Source organism: Typopeltis vanoorti, chromosome 9, assembly GCF_054136105.1.
Source record: "Typopeltis vanoorti isolate ZY-2024b chromosome 9, IOZ_Tvanoo_1.0, whole genome shotgun sequence".
Lineage (NCBI taxonomy): Eukaryota > Metazoa > Arthropoda > Arachnida > Uropygi > Thelyphonidae > Typopeltis > Typopeltis vanoorti.
This window is the reverse complement of record NC_143557.1, coordinates 67147707-67174099: the sequence shown is the minus strand read 5'-3', so window position 1 is coordinate 67174099 and position 26393 is coordinate 67147707. Positions and strand designations below refer to the sequence as shown.

Below are 26393 nucleotides of genomic sequence, written 5' to 3'. Positions count from 1 at the left end.
TGAATTAAAGTAAGAATTAAGTGTTGTGTTAGTCTTTCAGATAATTATTTTCCAATTGAGAGAAATAGACACAAAATTAGTCTTAACATTTGCTGTAGAAAGTCTTCACAGGGATTCTTTAAATAATATTTTTAGTCTATAAGAACTGATATATAAAAGGCTCGTGTCATACCATTTAATACAGCAACTGTGTTAATGCCATGATCTAGTCCAGATTACAAAGTTTATGGAGACATCAGGAATTATCTTTGGTCAGGTTCTATGGTGAATTTTATGTGTTGGTAGGTGCTCTGTTTATCTTATGAAGGAAATTTCTAAAGATCATTCAAAGAGCAAGACCAGATGACAAAAACATTCACAAACCAGTCCCAATATGAGAAGTCAAGGAAACACAGTGGTAAAAATGGGGGATGACCTATGGCTGTTCCTTTAACCTGCTGATATTTTTCTTTATATAAAAAAAAAATAGCTTAATTGCATAACAAATTCAACAAGTTTTCTAACATTAGGAGAAAAATTTAACTAAAGAGTATTCTGTAAGGATATATCAGTGAATAGTGCATTGACGACAAAGCTCACCATTAAGTTGTTAATGTGTTTATCTCAAAAATTAAGGACATTAAATTAAAATCATAAACTCTTTTTTATACACAGAAAGGATATATTGCATTACAGATAAGATTAGATTAAACAAAAATTTTGCAAGTATGAGCAATCATGCGGCTGACAGACAGGAGAATTTTGATCTTATAAATTTTAGGTGATTCTCCATGAACAATATTCAGGTTCTATGGTGAATTTTATGTGTTAGTAGGTACTCTGTTTATTTTATAAAGGAAATTCTAAAGATCATTCAAAGAGCAATAGAACTAAACATGCCATTAGTGGTTAAACTAAGAGCCACTAATGCTAGTGTGACACTATAGAAATATTAGCTGTTAGTTTAGTAATAGACTAATTTATTCTTGTCATGTCTTATCTATTAAAATTTAATATAATATGTGATACGTACATGCAAGTTTAAAAACTTGATGTCATGGCACACCAATGAAATTAACCATAATTCAATATTTCCTTCATAAACAAATGCTATGGAATTACAAATATACTACTATTAGCAAACAATATAAACTAGTAGTAGTACATAGAAGAGCAATTAATCAACAAACATATATATAAACTTTAATGACTTGAATGTAATAGAACAAACCATGCCAGTAAATAAAAAAATTAGTGTAATTAAAAAACTACATACATGACTTCTCTTTATTAAATGCCTATTCAACTCAAAACTTGTTTTCCTACAAACACAACATATCTTTGGTTTAACAACTAGAAAAACTATTAAAACAAGTTCTTGTATATTAAAGTATATATATATATCATACAAAACAATTTTAGTCCACTCATTATATATGTACATTTATACATATTAGTGCAAAGGAAGACTTTATATATATAAAGGTTGATTTTTTTTAATAATCTGCCATACTATTGCATATTTTTAAAACATTCTCAATTGTGACAGACTTAAATCCTTTGTATCAAAAATATGAAATGGCACAAAAGCATCACATCATTCTATAAAATACATTTAAGAAATTTACCTAAATATAATCAGTCAAAGATAATCACAATTTGCTTTTTCCTTCTTACAGGAAAACAGATTACAAAAGTCATGTAGCAGCTTCAAGACTCCCATAATTAATGACATAATAATCATGGTAATACATTAAAATACACAAAGGTTGTCCAATGATAAGTGATAACCACACTGCCACATTCCCATACTGGTTATGTAAAAATCTGCTCACAAATTTTGCAAAGGGTAACTGAAATAAAAATAAATAAAAAAATGATTTTTAAAATACTTTGTCAAAAAACCATAACTAGTTAACAAAAACAAACTCAAACATTCATTTTAAAAAAATTCCTTCTCATTCAACAAATCCTATACTGTTAAAACAGACATCATGCCAACCAATGAGAAGATAATCTGATCAGGATCAATGCAAGTAAAATAGTCTTCTTTGTTTTTCACTAAAAAATTTAACCCCACCTATTTTTGATAACAAGATAAACTTTCTTCTCCAGCCATATCTATAGCTCCCTCATCCTCCAAAAAAATTTAATATATATATATATATATATATATATATATTAAATGAGATTTCTCTGATTTGGCTAGAAAAGTCTTGGAAGGCATTCATTTCCAAAAAAGGCCAGTTTCATCGACTTTATACTATATACACAGCAATCCCTCTATTAATGTGCCCCCGATTAGTGCGTCATTTTTTTTCGATACCCAAATTCAATTAGTGAGCCTATATATATACATCTTAAAAATAAATATTACAGATTTTAAAAATTTTAGATCTATACATTTTTTATGGCTAACTATTTTAAAAAATCACTCACCAGGATGAAATAATTTAGTTACCGATTTAAAACATTTTACAAAGTTATTTTTTAATGGAATACTACACTATGTATCAAATTTACCACCAAAATTTATGTCATCTGCTTTACATAGCATTTTACTGATCATATCTCGTGCAATTGTTTTCCTTACTTTTTTATTTTAAATTATTTTCCTAACCTTTAATCATGAGTAAAAGAATTAGTGAGCAAAAAATAGAAGTGTGAAAATGATTCGAAAAGTAATCTGATTGGAAGAAAAACGAACAAGACGAGTCCAGAGCAAAGATAGGGCAAAAGAACACAAAAATGGATGAATCAACTGCTGAATACAAAGAGAAAGGTAAGGCTGCTTAAAGTTCATCATGCATGCACTGAAAATCCAAGTCTTATAATGACTGAATTAGAGAGACTTCTTTTTACATGGATCGAAGATTGTAACCAAAAATGGATCATGCTAAACACTGGCCTTAATTAAAAACATTGTCTCTTTGTAACCTGGAAAGAAAGGGCATGATGGAAGAGAAGAAGAATTCCACGTTAGTGCTGGGTGATTTGAGCGTTTCAAAAAGAGAAATAGCCTACATAATGTTCTAATCACAGGTGAAGCTGCAAGTGCTGATAAGGAGATATCCAGAGATTTTGAAGAAAATTGTGTAAGAAGGGAACTATTGTGATCAACAAATATTTAATGTCGATGAAACTGGGCTTTTTTGGAAGCGAATGCCTTCCAAGACTTTTCTAGCCAAATCAGAGAAATCTCAGCCTGGTTATAAAGTTGCAAAGTCAAATGAAATTACTGCTAGTAACATGCGAGCCATTTGGAAGCACATTCTTCCACATTGTGCAAATGATTTTAGAGGCTTTTCAAATGAATCTAAGTTAATTAAATCTCATTCTGAGAAGTTGAGTGATTCCGACCTGCTAAATTTAGAAGGACAGCAGGAAGATCCTGAAGAATATGAAGAAAATTTAATCACTGGCAAGCCCAAAGAGGTTTCACAGAAACAATTTGAAAATAGTTTTCGTACAATTTTAAGTTTTTAAGCAGCAATTAGTGGCTGACCCTGATGAAGAGAGAAGCAGTAAAATTTGCAGTAGTATTAGAGGCAATAGGGCCATACCGTCAGTTGTATGAAAAAAAAAAGAAACAGAATGCCTGCCAAACTATGTTAGCTCAATTCTTTGTTAAGAAGCAGAATAATAAATTTATATTCTGAATATGTTTTATTGCCTTTCAGCTTAATAGTTTCCCTTTAACTAGGCCCTGAGACATACCCTAATTCTTTTATAAAAAATTTAAGGGTCAAAAAAGAAATCTGAGGAATGAATTATACATTTTCCCATAGGTTATTATATTCGATTAATGCACCTGTTTTAAAGAACACATTAATCAAGGGATTGCTGTGTATATATATATATATATATATATATATATATATATATATATATTACTTCTCTCTTGAACAACTGGAACTCTAAAAGTTTTGACTTTCCCAAAAAAAAATCAGTCTGGCTAACCAACGTGTTTCTACATAATATCATTTCTATAGTGTCCCCATAGTCATTGTTCAACTGGCATTCTCAACCCCCCAATACTGGGGGGGGGGGGTCTGAGAGTGCTAGATCTAGTAATTACATCAGAGAATTTGTCCATAGACAACACAACCACATCGCCACCCACTAAGTGGTGAGTGATCATATGGTCTTGACCTGATAGGTAGCTAAATGTGTGGAATTTTCAGTTAAGAGGAGGTATATGTGGAATTACATAATTACTTATTATGGGGTATACTTACTAGTATAACAAACTTAGGAGATTGCTTAGATCAGTATCGTGGCATATGTCGTGGCATATGGAACTGCATGGACTGGATATTGATGGAAAGTGGTAAAGGAGTGTTTGGAGGAAGTAATAGTAGACTGCATACCTAGAGTCAAGAAAATAGATCAGGTGGGAGTTGAATGGACAAAAAAATAAAAATTTGTGGAGGGAATTCAGGGAGAAAGGTGACCAGCAGTACAAGCAGAGGCCAGAACGGCAACCAGTGTAAGAAAGGTAAAAAAGCAGAGTAGGAAAGGAAATGAGCAGTACAGACCAAAGATAATCCCAAAGAGTTCTTTTTGGTATGTTGCAAGTAAAAGGATGAACGTTTGTGACAAAATAATTTTAAGGAATGCCAATGGTAGGGAGGTAGCTGAATCAGGCAATATAGTAAAATTACTAAGTGAGCACTTTTGCAAGAGTATATCACCGAGGGGTGGAGATATTACAGTAAGTGGCGGGGGGTAAAGGCTTATATGGGAACTGAGGTAAATGAACTGGAGGTGTATAGCATATTACATAACCTTGATGTGAATAAAGCTATGGAATTAGATGTTAATACCAGCTCGAGTTTTATGAGAAGGTGCTAGGGAATTGGTATGTCTTTGACCACATTGTTTAATCTAAGGCTCTGGGTCAGTCCCAAAGGAACGGAAAGAGGGGAAAATAGTTCAGTGCATAAAGGAGGCTCCAAGACTGATGTAGCAAATTACTGACTGATCAGCTATAGAAGTTGTGGTCAAGAGCAAAATGTAAAAATGAATAGACAGAAATGGGAGGCAATATGGCTTTGTGAAGGGTAGGTCATGCCTTAGTAACTTGCTCACATTTTATAATAGTAACAGCTGAGTTGGATAAAGGTAATGAATTTATAGTGGTATCACTGGACTTTGCAATGGCTTTTGACAGGGAATGACCACATGGAATTCTAATTAATAAATTGTAGCACATGGGGATGGATATAAAGTTGGTGAAGTGGAGAGGGTGGTTGATGGAGAGATATAAAGTAGTTTTTTAGGAGTAGAGTCCAGTAGACTGTCTGTGACTAGCGGCATGCCACAGGGCTACTCTGTTCTTGGGCCACTGCTATTTAATTTATACGTTAATAATATAGGCAAGATTCTGAGAACTATTCGGTTGTTTGCTGATGATGCAAAATTGAGTAGAGCAAATTTTGCAGAATGATTTGGATAGAAAAACATCTGTACAAAAATGATTGGAGTGGGCCTCAGAGAGAGAGAGAGAGAGATAGAGTGCATAAAGAGAGGTCATCAATTAATAAAACTATCTTTTTCTGGACAGAAAAAAGAATTTTAAGAAATGCTTTTTTGTAGATCAGCTCAAATGTCCGAACAGTATTCTAAGTATGGATAGATTTAAGGCCTATACTAGTTAAATAGCTGTACAAGAGAAACAGGACATAGAGTTGTTTTAGAGGTTATGAGTATAGTTTGCAGCAGTGGTTAGTGCTTCCACTCCCCAACCAATAAGCTGAGAGTTCAGATCCTGTTGTGGGGATATTTCTGAATGACTTTAGGTGGTAGATGAAGATCACCACTCAGTGTGACCACTGCCCTGCTTATTAGAAGCCTGAAGCAGCTTGAAAAAGTTCCATGTTTAGTCTCTACAGCAGGGTTTCCAGACTAGGTAAAAAAATAAATGGAAGTCTAGTGATTTATAAAAACATTAGCCTCATTATAGCACTTGACGTACTATAAGTTTACAGCCTTTCATGAGTGGGAGTCAAAAAAAAAAAAAAAACATCATGTTATAGAAAAAGGCTTGGGCAGGAATTTTGAATTCCAGAAAAAATAATTTCTGCAATTGTTTATTTACATCAAGAATACAGAAAGCAGTCTGATCAAAGGAAGTCCTGAAGATCATTCCACCAGACACCGATTGTAGTGTTAAATGACAAAAGACTCAGAAACCTGGATGAAGTTATGATCTGAGTTACCAACAGGAAAGCTGACATCTCTAGTATACTTGAAAGGAGAATTAGGAAGGATGAGGAGACAATAGTGAGATTATCTGGTATTAAGGTGGTGGTAAAAGCAGACAATTTGCATTGGTCACTGATAATAACATATTTCAGCATTTCTTAGAGGTAGACTAAGGGAACTGGGAAAAGAACATCACATTATGAACATTATGAACAATCAATCAATGAAGGTGACTCAAAGAGGATTATGAGTGATTATCATAATGTGGAGAGAGCAATCCAATAAATGCCACAGAATGATACGAGGAAATTTTGAGCAAGTGAAGATAACCAGTTTAGAAGAATATAGCTGTATCAAGTGATGTACATAGATATGAATAAGATTTTGTCCTGCTCGCTCTCACCTTTTAAGTGGCCACTACCACCTCACAGTTGAACTCTCTATAAAAAAACTTATGAGGACAATGGGAATAATTTATTTAAATGGATAGTTTGCTATAGTGCAGGCCTGCACAACTTGATTGTCTTTGAGGGCCAAATCCAACTTGGACCACCTGACCAAGGGCCAGATCACTTTGGACCTTGAATCTTAGACTAGTTCACTGCAGTTAAACTTAAAGTAAATTTGTTAATAGGTCTACAGTAAATATTAATTAATATGCATATTTAAATTTTTTAGAGAATTACAATTAAAATTATAATCAAAATTATTTACAAACAGATACAGCTGCAAAATTTCTCAATAAAAACAACTTAAACATAAACACAAAGTTTACTAATAATTTCAGTGAGAATATTACTCTTATTCTCAGTGAAATATCAGTGACTGAATGTCACAATGTGACACATTGCATTTCTTTGTTGCCACTATTTTATCAACGTTTGGTGTCATGTTTGAAGCAGCCGTTCTTAATATGGCCTCTAAAATGATATCACTTAAAGATGAATGCTGTTTGATTTTGTTCAAGTTCATGACCGAAAATATTTGTTCAGAAGTATATGTGCTCCCAAATATACAAAATAACTTGAAAGTTTATTTTTCACTTGGTTAGAGTATAATAAATTTAGTTTAATCCTTTATGCAAGTGTGAGCAAACAAAGTTTGTGCCTGAAAGTATCTTCAGGACTGTGGTAAGGTGGTACAACACCAGGCCACTCCTTGCAAAGGTGGAGCAAGCTACCAACACTCCTATCTCAGTATCTCCCATAATGCAAAACACATCTCCTTGCGGATATGTCTAATGTTATGCATTAAGGGAAGGGCCACAACCCAGACTAGTTCATCTTCAAGACTGGGGTAAGGTGGTACAACACTTTCAGATACTTTCAGGTGCAAACTTTGTTTGCTCACACTTGGATAAAGGATTGAACTAAATTTATTACACTCTAACCAAGTGAAAAATATAAACTTTCAACATCTTTCTCTAAATCCAGGGTAATTTATTAAAAAAGGGTGGCACACCATTTGGCAACTCCTATAGGTAGAGATGACCTGCTAATACTTCTGCCTGGTATCTCCACTCGGGCCTGGCTCCCACTGAAGAGACCTCAATAAAGGTCGAAATTAGTCTGGGTTGTGGCCCTTCCCTTGATGCATAACATTAGACATATCCGCAAGGAGATGTGTTTTGCATTATGGGAGATACTGAGATAGGAGTGTTGGTAGCTTGCTCCACCTTTGCAAGGAGTGTCCTGGTGTTGTACCACCTTACCCCAGTCCTGAAGATACTTTCAGGCGCAAACTTTGTTTGCTCACACTTGGATAAAGGATTAAACTAAATTTATTATACTCTAACCAAGTGAAAAATAAACTTTCAACATCTTTCTCTAAATCCAGAGTAATTTATTAAAAAAGGGTGGCACACCATTTGGCAACTCCTATAGGTAGAGATGACCTGCTAATGCTTCTGCCTGGTATCTCCACTCGGGCCTGGCTCCCACTGAAGAGACCTCAACAACTAGGACCTAAAGGAGAGCTCCAGTTCCAGATCGAAGAGAAAGAGCGTTTTGGTGTTGCACTACCCAAAGGATCAGCTAGACAGCCTGTGACTCCCAGTCCAAAAGAAGATCCAGTTCCAGCGGCCTGAATAGAGAGCTCCATGCTCAGGCTCTACCGTAGTACCCCAGCCTTGGTAAGACCTCTTTTTTCTTTATTTGTTGTTTTATCTATCCCTTCTGGTATCTTTTTGCTTGCCGCGAGCAATGCCCAGTGTTCATCAATTTTGCCCTCCTTTACAACCCCTTTCTACAGCCAGTAGTTAGGAATTCCTTTAACAATGCCGCTTTTTTTGCCCAGAACTAGGACGCTCGGTATCGAGGTTAAGCAGCTCTCAGATAAGCGGGTGTTAGTGAGAGTTCTGATAGAGACAGTAGGGGCAGATAACATATACGGTTTCACACCGTACTCGAAGGAGAGATTTCAAATTGTGGTCAAAAACGACCAAACAAGAAAAAAATTATTAGAGGGTTTCCCTTGTTTGGGACAAACAATCAAGCCTTTCTTAGTAGGGAGTCTATGCAAAACATTAAAAATAACTAGATTTCCCCTAGAATACCTGGAGAACGAAGCCGACATCAAGAAATTCTTTAGTCAGTGGGGTGAAATTCGTGATATCAAAGCGACTGAACACACTGAATACAAAGGCTGGAAAACAGGAGAAGTAGAAATCCAGATGGATATGAAAACAGATGTTCCCAACTTCATTAAGTTGGGCCAAACAAGGGTTATGGTCAACTACCCGGGTGTCAAAAGATTGTGCTTTCGATGCGACTCTGCTGAACACCTCGGGGCAGATTGCCCGAGAATACAATGTAGAAACTGCAAATCAACGAAGCACAAATTAGAAAGCTGCACAGAACCTTGTCTTAAATGTGGAGACTTGACCCACAAAGTTGACACATGCTCGCACAAGACTCATTCAGAAGTAATTGAAGGGACCATAACACCGGTCAGGGCTACACCCACGGGGAAAACCTGAGGCATTACCAAGGAGCGATTTTCCGGAGCTCCGCCATCAGGCCGAAAAAGTGGCAACAGTGGAAAACATAACCTCCACAAAAACCCCAATGGGTAAGATACCCAAGGCAACCTGCCACACGAAGGACAAACCGCCAACATCGAAATGCGCAAGAAAGAGGAAGAAGTTGTCACAACCAGCGCACAAGAGAAATAGAAACAGAGGAAAAGAAAAAAGCTAAACAAAGCAGCCTACTGTCATCGGAGGACGAATCAGATAACACCCAAATTACAGGCCAACGTGGAGCAACAGGCACAAAGCCCCTCGACGTAGATGCAACAAGGCCAGGAAACCCTCCCCAGGTAACAAACAAACCTACAGAACCCCAAACACATAACCACGGAACGGACATTGCCAGCGACACAGATATGGAATATGAAAGCAACCTCGTTATTGATACGGATGCAAATAGCACAAACAGCTCTGACGAAGAACCAGATATAGTTCACGTAGACCCACGAACAGATGAAACACCCCTTCTTCTAAACACCAACGTGGAATTTAAAATTGCCACTCTAAACACTAATGGTTTACGCAACCCTTTTGCGCAAAGCACTGTCTGGAAGCTAATATTAACGCACAAAATTAATATCCTCCTGATCCAAGAAACCCATATCTATAAGAATTGGGGGAAAAAAAAAAAAAAAAAAGCCCCTTCTAAGTTTTTTCTTTTGGTTTTGTTTCTGTGTATTCACACTCAGTCCACATAGGAGGGAGCAGAACCCGAGCAGCGAAGGCCTACAGCGAGGCGGTGCAGCTCCTTGTGGGCTGCATCACTCGGGCCGGGCTCTTCCTCCAACTCTCGGTTCACTGGTTGATAAAGTCCACCTCAATACGGATCCCGCTATCGCAGTTTTTTTTTTTTTTAATTATTTTTATTTTTTTTTTTTTTCAGTTGTAAGGCATAGTTTAAGAATAATCTAAGTTCCAAATTTTAACAAACATTTTTCTTTATTTTTAGGGGTTACGAGATGAAGTCTCCAGACACCTAGATTAATGTAATCTAAAGTTATCTTTTTTCGGGTAAAATGAAATGTAAATTTTTTTTCGAGCAGGTGTAAGGAGATTATGTTTTACAGACCTTTTAGCCACAACCTCTGGGTTATACAGCTAAACAGGTTGACTGAGGCCTCTTTTTACTTCCTACTATCCTCCTCTACCTTTCTTCAACTTCCCCTATTACTACCTGCTGACCCTCAGCAATCTTTATACTCCAAAGTCTGATGATGAAAGACATGAACTCTCATTCTACCTCAATAAAGGTCGAAACTAGTCTGGGTTGTGGCCCTTCCCTTAATGCATAACATTAGACATATCCGCAAGGAGATGTGTTTTACATTACGGTAGATACTGAGATAGGAGTGTTGGTAGCTTGCTCCACCTTTGCAAGGAGTGCCCTGGTGTTGTACCACCTTACCCCAGTCCTGAAGATACTTTCAGGCACAAACTTTGTTTGCTCACACTTGGATAAAAAATATCTGGTAAGCAGTATCCAACAAACTTTTAAATTTATCGTGAACAATAAAATACACAATAAAACTCTTTTTATCCAGAATACAATAAAACTCTTGTAAAGTACTCTCCCTATGCTTGACCCGATAGTTTTCAGAACACTGAAGATAACTTCCATCTGGAGTTTGACAGGTATTACAACTTTGTGTAATACGATTCCTTCTTATTCGTAAACATTAAGCCGTTATCACGTAGATGTAACTTTGAATTTCTCCGCAGCGACACTAGCGCTAACAAAACCTCAAAGCAATTGTAATAATTTGTTATTAAATACGACAGTGAAAATAACTCCAAATGAAATTTATTGTCGAGTCGAAAGAAACATGATTGGGACATTAATCGCATGAACGTAAACATTATTATTAGGCAGTTCCAAGGAGTCCTTAGACTCATCGAGGGAGGCCCAACATCATGTCAAGAACAACTATTCAACATTTCAAACAGTATCTATCATACTTCTCCTTGAATTCATTTACAGTCATGGCACCCACAACAGACTCTGGCAGCTTATTCCACTCATTTACCACTCCCCAAGCTTCCATGGATGGCCCCCTAGTCCCACTACCAGTCCAATTCTCAAAAATATCTTCTGAATTAATCTTATAGAAATCCTTCAGTAATTTGAATGTCTCAATCATATCACCCCTTTTCTGCCTATCAACTAATTTCTGCAGCCCAAAAATCTTCAACCTATTCTCATAAGGTTCATTCCATAGTCCTGCTATTATCTTGGTCACTCGTCTCTGGATCCTCTCCACTTCCTCCCCATTGAGAAGAAACCCTGGCGCCCATATCTGGGCACAGTAGTCTAGATGGGATCTTATCAAGGCTCGATACACAGGAACAATAATAGTTGTCTCTGCTTGTTAAAGTGTTTTTCAGCAACCAAGTGATTTGATTAGCTGATTTTGCCACTTTTGCGATGTGTCCTCTAAACTTCAACTCCCTATCCACCAACACTCCCAAATCCCTGGCCTTGTCAATCTCCTGGAGTACAGTTCCACCAATGTCATATACTGCTGCTAATCTTTTCACCCCAAAATGCAAAACCTTACATTTTTCTACATTAAATTGACATTCATTCGCCTTAGCTCAGTCCTCCAAACTATCCAAATCATCCTGCAAAATTTTAACATCCTGAGCATTCACTATTGCCCTACCTAACTTTCATCATCTGCAAACAGATGCAGATGATGAAAGTTAGGTAGGGATCCTTTCTTATATCATTAATGAACAAATTAAACAGTAGCGGTCCAAGAACATAACCCTGCAGCACGCCGCTAGTCAGTCACAGGCCGTGTTTTGGACTCTACTCCTGAATAAACCACTCTCTGATATCTCTCCATCAACCACCCTCCTATCCATCTCACCAACCTTATATCCATTCTCATATGCTGCAGTTTACTGATTAGAATTCCATGTGGTATCCCATCAAAGGCTTTAGCAAGGTCCAGTAGAATCACTGTAAACCAATTACCCTTATCCAGTTCAGCCGTCACTGTTATAGAACGTGAGCAAGTTACCGAGGTATGATCTACCCTTCACAAAACCATGCTGTACTCCATAGAGTATCCCATTTTCATCTATCCAATCTTGTATTTTCCTCTCGACTTTTTTCTCCAAGACCTTGACAACAATTCCCGATATGCTGATTGGCCGGTAATTTTCAACAGCAGTCTTTGAACCTCCTTTATGCAGGGGAACTATTTTCCCCTCTTTCCACCCCCTTGGGACTAACCCAGACCCGAGACTCAAATTAAAAAAAAATGGTCAAAGGCAGTGACAATTCTTTAGCCGCTTCACGTACGACACGAGCTGGTATATCATCCAATCCCGCAGATGAATTGACATTGAGGTTCTGTAATAGACTATTCACCTCCACTTCATTCACCACAATTCCCGTATAAGCTGTTTGTTCTTCCATTTCTGCAATGTCACCACATGGATGATACTTGCAAAGTGCTCACTCAGTAATTCCACTATATCAACTGATTCGGTTACCTCCCTACCATCGGCATTCTTTAAAATCAATCTGCCGTATACGTTTTTTCTTTTACTTGCAACATATTGAAAAAACTGTTTGGGATTCTCTTCAGCCTGCATGGCTAATGTTCTTTCATAATCTGCTTTTGCTTTTCTTACCACACTTGTTACCCTTCTGGCCTGGGCTTTATACCATTCATGTGCCTGCAGGTCACCTTTCTCCTTAAATTCTCTTCACAGTTGTTGTATTTATTTTTTTTTTTTTTTTTTTTTCTCTGCTCAAGCTTAATGGTGTTATTCATCCATTTAATCCCTACTTGATTTATTATTCAGACTCTAGGTATACAGTCAGCCATTGCCTCCTGCAAAAACTTCTTAACCACCTCCCATGCACTATCAACATCCAGCCCTTGCAGTTTTACATGCCATGGCACTGAACCAATCAAACTCCTAAGCTTGTCATACTTACCAGCCAGATAATTCCACATGTACCCTTTCTTAATTGTAAATTCCACACCTTTAGCCACCTCCCAAGTCAAGACCCTATGATTACTCTCACTAATTGGTGGCAATGTGGTCATATTCATTACAGCCAAATCCTCAGATGCAATTACTAGGTCAAGCACTCTCTGATCCCTAGTATTTTCCATTACATGTTGTCGCAGATAGTTATCCCTTAATAACCACATAAAACCCAATTCCTTCCTCCTGTGTGTCCTCTCTTCCCTCCAATCAATGCTACCATAGTTGAAATCTCCCATAATAATTACCCTCCTTCCACTCATTTCTTCTATTTGCTTATGCATGCTATCTCCACCATCTTTTCCATCACCTGGTCTATAGCAGCACCCAATTGTATATTTTGTTCTGCTAGCCTCAATCTCACACCAAATGGCCTCAAATGTGCTCTTTTCTCTATCCTGCAATTCAACTTCTATTTTCATTGGTTGCAGCTCATCAGCTATCATTAATAATACTCCTCCCTCCCATTTTATTCTCCCTGTCATTCCTGAACACACCATACCCCTCACATTCAATCCCACTAGCTATATCATCTTCAGTCAGCCATGTTTCACTAATGCCAATAACCTGTGTTCTGGAAGTGCCAACCAAGGCCAAAAATTCTTCCTTCTTGTTCCTAATACTCTTAGCATTAGTATACATGAATTGCAGACCCCCGTTAGCCCCATCCCTACCTTGATGCCTTATGCTAACTATCCCATTCTGATTTGTTGTCCTTATTCGCTTGGGCATATTATATTCATTCATACACTCAACTGCCTTCCTAAGGTCTGCATATCTACTCCCCCCCCCCCTTATTAATAAATCTAGTTTCCCCGATTCTGCACATCCACTTCATTCAACAACACTTTTTCAAGTCTCCTTACACCGAATCCATTCAAATGCAAACCATCCAGCTTATATAGATCCTTTCGCCCATCGAACTCACTCCACACGTCCACAAATTCCACACCACTCATCCTGCATAACCCACACATAAAGTCATTTGCAAATATGGCCCTCCTCCTAAACTCTTCACTGTCATACTGCAGAAAAAGACTAATCATCCTAACTCTCTCACTCTTTTCTTTTGCTACCTCAAACAATTCATTCAGGTCCTCTATGATTTCCATTTTATCTCCTTTCAAATCATTCGTACCTGCCACTACTATCATTTCTTTCACTCTTTGCTTTTGCTCCCTAATAGACTCACTTACGTCCTTAATGGTTGCACCAGGTTGGTACGATTTTGTCAAATTCTCTATTATCACACCTCGTACTAACGAATATCCATACAGCACTTGCTCCTTCATTTTGTTTACGTTCGCAATCATACTCTTTTTTTTCCTATCATACTTTTTTTTTTATTGGCTGGTACACTCGGTAGACATTTGTGCATACACTCCAGCTGCCGTTTTGCTCTATGTATCACTCCGCTCAACAGCGCGAGCTCACTCATTGCATCTATCTCATCTTTTTTATTATCTGTTAAACCATTAATTTGCTCTGTATTAATACCTTCATTCACACTTTCTACATTCACACCCTCACAACTCTCTGGTACAACCTCGCAATTTCTTATCATATCATTATTTTCTAGATTCTGAAATTTGACAAAAATATCACACTCACGACCTGAAATACACTTTAATTCCTCATTTTCCACACACGCATTCACTCCATTATCATCATCTAACCATAGTCCAACCACTCTCTGTAAAGCATACATTTCGCAGATAGTACACTGAATAATCTCCTTTATATTACAGTTATTGAACAAAGATGGCGAACCATTATTACTAGCTGCCATTTTCCTTCTTACTGGAGCCATGTGCATGCTTCTATCGTATTTTATCAAATTAATAATTGAAACACCAAAAACACACAAACAGACACACTAAGATATGAAAAGCAAACAAAACTACGTAATATTCAAGTAAAATTGTCAATGATGTAAAATAACACTTATCTTATCAGGAGCTCTCAACAAACACTACAGACCATAGTCCCTCTAGCGGCATGTTCATGCAGAGTCTTAGTAAAAATTTAATTCAACACTAAGAAAAAATCATCTTATTTCATATTCCCCTGTATGATTAAATAATTTAATCAGGCAGATGGGTGAAAATAAAAGCATTGCAGGCCTGCTATAGTGGATTGTTTTTTTAGAATAGCAATGTACATTTATCAGGATTTGGTTGTTATAATGAACAAGACTTATAATGGTGCTTGCAACAGAGTTGACTACCACATAGTCAGCTCTCAATCCAGATTGATAAAAAAATTTCACCTTACTTTTTCTACTATAATACCCCCCCCCCATTCCCCAAGTAAACAAATTCTGTTTTGTTCTAAAGAACAAAATCGGCATCCATATCTTGCTGAGAAGGATCGGTCAAAAATTATAATCTTCCTTCAATTTTTTTTTTTTTTTTCAGCTCACAAATCAGATGTTACATCGTTGTTTCTTAAATATTTTACCTCTATTGTGCTTCTTGTGCCTACTGAGATCTGGCTTCTAAACTGACTTTCTGGGGCCGTTTCTCTCTTCGAGCTCTGACTAATTTATTTGTTTATGCTGCGCCAGTCAGAACTCTAGGATAGAAATTCTTATCCGAAGAAACTTTCCCAGAATTCAAGTAATAATACCTTATATAGATTAAGTAGTTAGGTAGATTGAGTTCTCAGTTTACAGGCATGGCCTTGACAATCTTAAATTCCCCTTTTTTCCTCTAGACATAGGTTCGATATTTTTGTGAGTGGTAAAATTCAATCTCTTACTCAGACAAACTCAGGTATACATACACGGGAAAACATTTATTATTTATCTAAGAACATTACAATTTAAATAACACATATAATCAAGCAAATCAAGGTTAATACTAAAATACAAGCAAAGCGAGGTAATAATAATCAAACAGACAGGCTATTCAAACACACTTATGAGAATCTTATGTTCATCTATATCACAAACATGGATGTCGGTATTAAACTAGATTACTGCTACTAACAACCCATACATTAAACTTGGTCTAGATAACTTATGAACATAGACTACCAGTCCAATTCGATTAACATAACACAGGAAACTGTCTCAAAAATCTCTCTCTCTTCTTTTCTAAACTCTGCCCATTTTACACCTTCGTCACCAATAGATAACACAAAAAAAAAGGAAGATTTGTACATTACCACCTTGTTGGTTGATTTCTCAATCCTTCCATCTGTTCTTTGTTATAAATTGTCCCTCTGTACGATGGATTGCTGTCATGTGCTCGTCCCGAATTAGCCACGTGTTTCTTCTGGGCTTACGAGCTTTTCGCGTTGCCATTTCTAACACGATTTACCTTCAAAGGAATACTTTGCTGCTTTCTCATCAGATAGATCCATACCGATGGTCTAAAACTCGAACACTGCCATCATCTCATGCTATATTTTCTGTGATTCACGTCGCTCAGCAATGGGAAACATGCTGCCGCCTTCACAAGTCTTGTCGGCTATCAGGCATGCTGATCTGCTTGGGAACTTTGAGCAGGAGACCCACGGGCACAAGCCACCGGGGAACACCACAGGAACCAGGAGAAAAACGTAAAAGGAAGCAAAAAAAAAAAAAAAAAAGTCCCTCTCAACGATGTGAATCCTTTTTAAACCCCATTATAGTGTCCTCTTTCTGCACTCCAAACTTGTCTATGACGCTCTCCCATTTGCTGTTACTGAGTGATGTCACCTCCTTGCTGTATGTGCATCGCTTTTTTCGGGGAACGCGAATTTCTTGCGCCTTCCATGAATGCCTACTCATCACTCGTTACATCATCTTTGGTGGTCAAACTGCAACCTTTGAACTTTTGTTCGCACGATGATACACGACTTTATACATGGCATATTTTAACATTGATGTTTTTGACAAATTAAGATTCCATCTATATTTGACAATAACCTTAAACACAGTACAATTTAATATTTATTTCCTCCTTTGATTTCATTTTAATTTAAGATTCAACCTCTTCTTTTATATTTTAATTCCTTTTTAAGCAAGGTTAATATCTGCATTTTCACATATTATGTCTGCTTTGCCAAGAGTACAAGTGTGCTTTTACTTGATATTGTTCTCTTGTTAAATCTTGAATGGAGCAGTTCTATTCTTGATAGAGCCATCATTTAAGATCCAACACAGATAAGGATTCGAGCAGCAGAGAATTTAAAAGTGGAATTAAATGGTCTTATTCTCTCTTTCACATTAGGCTTAATGGCCCATCAAGGCAAGGTAACCTACCTTATTAGAAATCTGATACTGGTTAATCTTATCTGCATTGTCTGTTATAGCTGTAAACTGTGTCCTATTCAAACAAACCAAGAATTGCCTGATATACAGGAATTAAATTAAAATTAAATAAATAAATGTAAATTTCCATTGCACTAAATCAAGAGCCTTAAAAGGTCAAGTCTGGGAAGTTATGTAAGGGCATAAAATATCCATAGATAAGAAATCAGAATTTCTTAGCACAAATATCACCAAGAATACCTACAATTTAGTAAAACCCATTTATGAAATTCGTTATTAGGTTTCATGGAATGAATACAGCACAGAAAAACAATAACATACAAGTTTATTAGATCCTATATTCCATCTCAATCACAGACACATTAGGAATTGTGCACGTGCATTTTGACCAAACAATAATATTCAGAAACTGAGGTAAAGATAAATGAAATGGAGGTGCATAGCACATATAGAGAACCTTAATGTGAATACAACTGTGGGATAGGATGGTATATTAGCTTGAATTTTATGTGAAGCGGCAAGGGAATTGTCAGTGCCCTTGACCATATTGTTTAATCTAAGTCTCAGCTCTGGGTTAGTCTTGAGGGGGAAGTGGAAAGATGGGAAGATAGTTACATTGAATAAAGAAGGCTACAAGACTGATGTAGCAAATTACCGATTGATCAGCATACCAGGAGTTGTTGTCAAAGTATTGGGGAAGTTGGTCAAGAGCAAAATACAGGAATGGATAAATGGAAATGGGATACTGTATGAGGGCAGCATGGTTTTGTTAAGGGTAGGTCATGCCTCAGCAACTTGCTCATGTTTTCTATAATACAATGACAACTGAGTGGGATAAAGGAAGTGGATTTACAGTGATAGTGCTGGACACTTTGCAAAAGCCTTTGACAGGATACCACATGGAATTCTAATCAGTAAACTGCAGCACATGGGGATGGATATCAGGTCATTCAGGAGTAGAGTCCAAAAGAAGGCCTGTGACTAGTGTAGGAAAGAATCTGAGTCGAACTATTCAGTTGTTTGCTGATGATGATGCAAAGTTAGGTAGAGCAATAGTTAATACAGATGTCAAAATTTTGCAGGATAATTTGGATAGATTGGCAGACTGAGCAAAGGAATATGGATGTCAGTTTAATGTGGCAAAGTGTACATTTTGGAGTGAAAAGATTACTACCTGTATACCACATTGGTGTAACTGTACTCCAGGAAACTGATGAAGCCAGAGACTTGGGAGTGTTAGTGGACAGGGAATTAAAGTTCAGGGCAAGGGGATAGCAAAAGTAGCTCATCAGATCACTTGGTTACTGAAGAATACTTTGACGAGCAGATACAAGCTGGTTATGGTTCTTCTTTATTGAGCCTTGATAAGAGGCCCATCTCAACTACTGCATGCAGATCTGGGTTCCACGGTTTCTTGGTGATGAGGTGAAAATGATCCAGAGGCAAGTGTTCATTTCTGGTCTATGGAATGAACCTTATGAGAACAGGTTGAAGATTTGAAAGTTTATTTTTCACTTGGTTAGAATATAATAAATTTAGTTTAATCCTTTATCCAAGTGTGAGCAAACAAAGTTTGCGCCTGAAAGTATCTTCAGGACTGGGGTAAGGTGGTACAACACCGGGCAACTCGTTGCAAAGGTGGAGCAAGCTAACATCACTCCCTCAGTATTTCCCATAATGCAAAACATCTCCTTGCGGATATGTATAATGTTATGCATTAAGGGAAGGGCCACTACCCAGACTAGTTTCAACCTTTATTGAGGTCTCTTCAAGTTACAGTGATAGTGCTGGACACTTTGCAAAAGCCTTTGACAGGATACCACATGGCAACTCCTATAGGTAGAGATGACCTTGCTAATGCTATTGCCTGGTATCTCCACTTGGGCCTGGCTCCCACTGAAGAGACCTCAATAAAGGTCGAAACTGGGTAGTGGCCCTTCCCTTAATGCATAACATTATACATATCCGCAAGGAGATGTGTTTTGCATTATGGGAGATACCGAGATAGGAGTGATGTTAGCTTGCTCCACCTTTGCAATGAGTTCCCTGGTGTTGTACCACCTTATCCCAGTCCTGAAGATACTTTCAGGCGCAAACTTTGTTTGCTCACACTTGGATAAAGGATTAAACTAAATATATTAAGGTTGAAGATTTGTGGGTTACAGAAACTGGTTGACAGGCAGAAAAGGGACGATATGATTAAGACACAAATTATTGAAGGGTTTTTACAAGATTAATTCAGAGGAAATTTTTCAGAACAGGTCTGGTGGTGGGAGAACTAGGAGCCATCCATGGAAACTGAGTAAGAGTGTAGTTAGCAAGGGTGTTAGAATTAGGTTTTTTGCTTGGAGAGTAGTGAATGAGTGGAATAGGTTGGCAGAGTCTGTTGTTGGTACATTACTGTGAATGAGTTCAAAGCAAGGTATGATAGATACTGTACATATGTTGGATAGTTCTTGACATGATGTTTAGGGCCCTCAATAAGTCTAAGGACTTCTTGGAGTTGCCCATAATAATAAGTGTAAAAAATTAGACTAAAAGCTTATGAGGGATGCCCTCCATGGGTGCTGTTGCCTAACTGACTTAAGAATTCAAGTTTCCCAAATCTTCTGCTGGTTCTATGAAGCCTTTCAAGTTTATATTTGTGACAGTGAAGCAAAGTTTTTTTTTTCCATTTGATTCTGTGCAAGATATCCAAAACATGGTCAGCTGGGCTAGACTGACCAAGTTATGGTAATGAATGTTGGCAGATCTTCCAGTTTTATCATAATAAGATACATTTAAACACCTGAAATGAAGAGGGTGGGGAGTGGATCCTCAGGAGAGCAGGTAAGGACAATCAGCTTTTAGATGAAGTTTTTTAAAAAAAAAAAAAAATTGTGTACTGCTTTCAGAGTTCTGGCTATGTTTTCTGAGGACTATTTTTTCTGTCCTCTGTTCTCAAATGCTGAACTATGGGCTATGCTCTTTGATATTTTTGAAAAATCTGCCTGTAAGAAATTAAAAAAGTCCGTACGGTTAGCCGAGTGGCTATGCACTTCGCAACCATATGCCTGGGAAAGGAGTGCCATGGGTTCGATTCCCATAGTCAACATGAGGAGCTTAAGGATCTTTCTCAGAGAGAGCCAAGTTAGCCAGTCTTGGGCATGGAGTGCAGGGTTTTTCTCCCTGGTTTATCTGAGGTTTTCCTCCCGTATGTAGGCAAACCAGCCCCGCAGCTACAGACATGGGACAGGGCTAGCCACCTTATTCTCGGGATAGGTATGGCTTAGAAGGGCTAAAGATAGCTCCGTAACAGGCCACTAGGCCTAATACCTGAAGGGAAGAAGAATTAAAAAAAAAAAAAATTAGGGGAAACCATGACAACCTTAGTTAAGTCTGTTTTTCAGCCACATAATCAGCCTCTTCAAGCTCTTAATCTTTCATCAAAAAAAGACTTGACAAAGTATCCATTAGCATCCTTAGCCTCAGCCACAATTTTGAAGTAGCACCTTGTCAGGCTCCATCTTTAGACATCAAGCTACATATAGAATGCAGCATCTGCCACTGGCCTCCTATTATTGCCAATAACATCAAGCTTGACAGAGCTAAAATCCTTATGCAAGCATTGCCATCTAAAAAATCTTTCCAACAGCCACACACATTCTCCATAAATTACACAAAGACAATAACATAATCACTAGAGTCAACAAGGGTAATGCTACTGTGGTCATCAATATTAGTGATTATAATTAGAAAATGAATGTACTGCTCAGAAACCGCACTGCTTATAAATCTTTGGATTATGATCTCACCAATTCTTAGGGGAAAAAAACCCTTAAAAAGGCTTCTAAAAATGCCACTTCTTAGCCTCTTGAAACAGTTAAAAAACAAACTGTAACCCCAAAAAAAATATATGGATGGCCTAAAATTGATAAAACTCTCTCCATCCCATAGTGGATACTACTGATTTCTCCTCTTTTAAGTTAGCCAAACAATTAGCTAAATCTTTAATCCCACTTGCTGGTCATACTTTATATTAAAAATTCTACTCAGTTCAAATCTTTTAATTCAAAATTTAGGTTTAAATAATAATATCATGGTAACACTTTGATGCTTCATTACCAAAATCCCCCTTTCTGACACTATCTTTAGAAAAATGCTTTGCCCCTGATTTCACTGATCTTTTCAATTTTGCCATCCATGCTGGCTACTTCTCTTGGAAGGGTAGTATATAAACAGAGGATACAGCCAAGGGTTCTCCCCTACCTCTCCTTCTCTAGTCAATTTCTTTATGGAACATTTTGAAAAACACACCCTTGATACTGCCACTCTCGATCCTTCTATCTGGTTAAGATATATTGCTAATGTGTTCTCTATTTGGCCACCTGCTCAGACACTTCTTCCTCCTCAACAGCCAGCACCCCAGAATGCAGCTCAAAGAAAGAAGAAAATAATAATAGCCTACCTTTTTCTAGATATTCTAATCATGTGCCATCTCATTGGCACCCTTTCTTTCTCAGTTTACAGAAAACCCATCCACACAGGTAGATACATAAACTTTCCCATCACCCTCTCCCCTCAACAGTATGATATTATGAAACCCTTCTCAACAGAGCCTCCACAACCTCTGTTCCACCAAGGCTTCCCCCTATCAGCTGAACTCGCCAGACCTTGTCCAATGGTTACAATGTTAAAAAGATTAACAAATTGGTTTTTCCCTCCCTTCTCCTCACATCCTTCTTGACAGACTATTGTAATGTTATTACTATTCTCTATATCTGGGATACCTCAGAAATAACCAGAACTCTATAAAAAAAATATATATATAATCACTGTACTGCTTCCAAACCTCATCTGAAGTTGGCTGCCCTTATCTGCTTCCTTAAGGATAGGGAAATTATTACCTCTCTTTACATGGCTATGATTTGGCAACATCTTGACTACTGTGCACAGATTTGGTCACCTGGGTTTCCTGGGGATCAGGATGTGGTAAAGTGGATTTAGAGATGAGTAACTAAGCTGGTGACAGGTCTGTGGAATGCTTCCTACGAGGATATGTTGAAGATGTGTTAGTTATAAAGTTTAGTTGACAGGCAAAAAAGAGAGGTCATATAGAAACGTATAAGATATTAAAGTGGATTCATAAAATTGATGTAAAGGAAAATTTTCAATATATGACAAATAGAGAAGTAGGGATTATCTGTGGAAGTTGAGTAAGAGTGTGGTTAGTAAGGGTGTGTGAACTAGATTTTTTGCATTGAAAGTGGTGTTATGAGTGGGATAGATTACCAGAATTAGTTGCAAGTTCCCTAACAGTGAATGAATTTAAGGAGAGATATGATAGGTTCTGTGTAATAGTTAGTTTGGGTCTCCCACAGTGAGTCTCAGGACTCCATGGAGATACCATATAATAATAATATTGCTTTAGTTACCTCTTGTGCAGAGAAGTTAGGCTATTTTATAACTTTTTATTTCAATTCATAATGTGAAATTCTAATATGAAGGAAGAGGAAAACTTCAGCTGCTCAAAGTACTACAGATAACTTTATTATAAATGTAATGGTATGTGAAAGTTTTTTGTTTTCTATAAATCAAAAAGTGTGCAGATACTGTAAGCATTCTTGAAGTGATTGATAACTAGGTTTATGAATAAACAACAAGCAAGACTTAATTTAGTACTTGTCCCATGAAAGCATCTTTTTTTCAATAATGCTCTTCTAGAACAAAGATTACAGTTATCCAAATGTAATTTAAAAAAAAAAAAAAAAGAGGAGTCTGGCATTTGTTTTTTCAGGCTGATAACAGATTTATGTGCAAGCAATGGTTTATAAACCATATTCTGTACCCATCAATGGCCATTCTCCCCCCCTCCTTTCCCCTCAAAGAAAAAAAAACATTTTATTCTGCCATTAACAACTAACTATAATTATATGATAAAAGGGACTAGAAATATAAAAATATACCCTATTCATTTAGTCTAATATCTCTATAGACTAAACAGCTCATAAATTTCAGTAGCAAGTTAATCCAGTTATTTCACTAGCATACACATTTCCTTCCCCAACAATGAAGCCCACCTACAAAAAAAAAGTTATAAAACCTATTATCCGAAGGTGGTCTGAAAGGTTCGGCTTAACAATGAAAAACGAATTTATAATTTCAAAATTATTTTTATTTTTCAACATAATCTCCCTTAAGACTAATACATTTATACCAGCGATGCTCCAGCGCCACTATCCCGTATCTGTAGTGGTTCTCAGTAAGATCTGCAAAATACTCCTCTACAGCAGCAATCACCTCTTGATTTGAAGAAAGCTGGGGAAGAGTTTTAGTTTAGGGAAGAGATAGAGGGGAGCCAAATCTGGGAAATAGAGTGGATGTTCCAACAATTCATAGTGGAGATCCCTTAATTTTTCCATTGCCAAAACACCTTTGTGGGGAGGTGCACTGTCCTGATGAAAGATGATTTTTTTCTTCTGCAAACTGGATCTTTTCTCACTAATTTTTTTCATCTAGTTTGGTTAAAATATTTGAATAATATTCTCTGGTTATTGTTTTACCCTTTTCAAGATGATTAATAAACAAAATGCCTTTAGCATCCCAAAACACCGATGCCATGACCTTTCCTACTGATGGAACTGACTTTGTCTTTGGCACTGAACAACCTGCTTCTGTCCACTGTTTTGACTGCTGATTAGATTCTGGTGTGTAATGGTGAATCCAAGTCTCATCCATAGTAATAAATCAACACACAAAATCAGTTTTATTATTAAAATGCTCCAAGCACTGTTCAGAGATTTTCATGCGAGTGTGTTTTTGATCTCCTGTGAGCAAGCCCGGCACCCATCTTGTGCAAAGCTTTTTCATTTGCAATTCTTCATGCAAAATATATCCTACACGTTCTTTTGAAATGCCTATAGTCTCAGCAATTTCATGCACTTTGACTCGTGGGTCATCCAATACAATATCGTCCATTTGATCAATGATTTCTAGTGTTGTTACACTTTTTGGACGTCCATCACATGGATCATCTTCAAAGCTGGTATGGCCACGTTTAAACTCTGAGCCCATTTCTTAATTGTCAAAAACGAAAGAGAAAAGTGCCCATAAACTTTTATGAACTCTGAATGAATGTCTTTTACCATTAAACCTTCTTTTACAAAGAATATTATAACTGCACAATACTCGATTTTATCCATTTCAAGGGATACAGACAACACTTTTGCTTCAGACAGCTATATAAAACAAACAACTTGATATAATGACTTGCAATTTCACATGGATGCTTATGACAGATGTACTAACTTAGGGAAAAAAAAAATAAATAAAAACCTTGCTGATAGTGTTGCATCTATGGTTGAGGCAGAGAGTTTTTAGACCACTCTCATACATTAATACTGTGATGGGGTAAAGGATCAGGTAATCTGGAACCCCCCCCCCCTCTCCAGAACTGCATGTTTTCATATATCAGGCATGTCTTATCTTAACTTTTAACATATCTAATCTCATTCTTACTAAAAGTAATTTGTTATTTACATATTTATACCCTTGAATGCAACAATGTGTTTATAAGTTATAGAAAAGACCAGCTAGAAAAGAAACACAAGATGTATATCTTTTTTTTTTTTTGTTTAAAAAAGATTCAATTAATTTGCATTAAAAAAACTATTATTTATGGAAATGAATATTTACATTTTGCTCAATGAATATTACAAACATGTAGTACAATAAATAGTAATTCAGTATTAGAATTCAAATCTATAAAAATCTTAAGAAATGTCATTGTTGGAAGTAATTCTTACAGAAAAATTTCCACTTGTTAAAAAGTGTAAAAGTTGCTGATGTCTTTCAACAGGACTCCTGTTAAACAGCAAATGTCAGGTGTTGTAGTTAAGTTGTTGGAGAAGCTTGTGAGAACTAGATCCAGAATTGGGTTGACAAAAATGGTATTATCTTTGATGGCCAGCATGGATTTGCTAAATGGAGGTCATGTTTTAGTAATCTACTTACTTATTACAATAAGGTGACTGTTTCCATGGACAGAGGAGAAGGATACACAGTAATATACTTAGATTTTGCAAATGCTTTTGATAGATTACCGCACGATAAGTTGATAGTCAAACTGAAGTGGATGGGGTTGGATATTAGATTGGAGACTGGCTATCTGATAGGTATTAACAAGTTGTGTATGGGGGAATGATATCCAGGAAAAGGATAATTACTAGTGGTGTGAGCCTCAAGGATCTGTTTTAGGGCCATTGCTGTTTAACTTGTATATTAATGATATTGGTGAAGATTTGGATGGAGATATTCAGTTGTTTGCAGATGATGCAAAGTTGGGACGAACCATGAAGAGTAGAGAAGATATTGTGACCTTACAAGAAGACTTGAATAAATTGAATGATTGGGCATGGGAATGGGGCATGTGAGTTCAATGTTGCAAAATGTAAGGTTTAAAATTTGGAAAATAAAAATGGGATGCAGAATTTATGCTTGGTGAGGATATTGTCGGAGGTGGAGGAAATAAGAGATCTGGGTGTGATAGTGGATAAGGATCTGAAATTTAGGGGACACATAGCCAAAATTGTGAAGACAACACAAAGGTGTCTGGGAATGATGCGGAGGACACTTGTAGAAGTAGGGAAATTCTTCTTCCATTGTATAAGGCTTTGATTAGGCCACACATGGACTATTGTGCCCAGATTTGGTCACCTGGTTTTCAGAAGGATGAAGAGGATTCAGAGGTGACTGACTAAGGTAGTCAGTCAGTTTCTAACCTCTAGAATTCGAGTATGAGGAAAGATAGAGAAGATGCAACTTGCAGAGTCTGGTGGATAGGAGGAAGAGGAGAGATATGATAGAGACCTACAAGTTATTAAGGAAGTGTTATAGGATCAATGCTGGAGAGGTTCTACAGAAAATAGTGGGAGATCA

The 26393-nt window shown here is 37.0% G+C and overlaps 1 protein-coding gene across 1 annotated transcript in view; it reads right to left on the bottom strand.

Annotated features, from left to right (window-relative positions):
• Positions 1-443: 443 nt before the first annotated feature.
• The window catches only part of mdy (diacylglycerol O-acyltransferase), a 205951-nt gene continuing 180001 nt past the window's right edge, over positions 444-26393 (bottom strand). Inside the window, exon 15 of the mRNA XM_090397343.1 lies at positions 444-1832. Coding sequence (XP_090253469.1) covers positions 1677-1832 — 156 coding nt within the window. The 3' untranslated portion in view covers positions 444-1676. The remainder of the gene's footprint in view (positions 1833-26393) is intronic.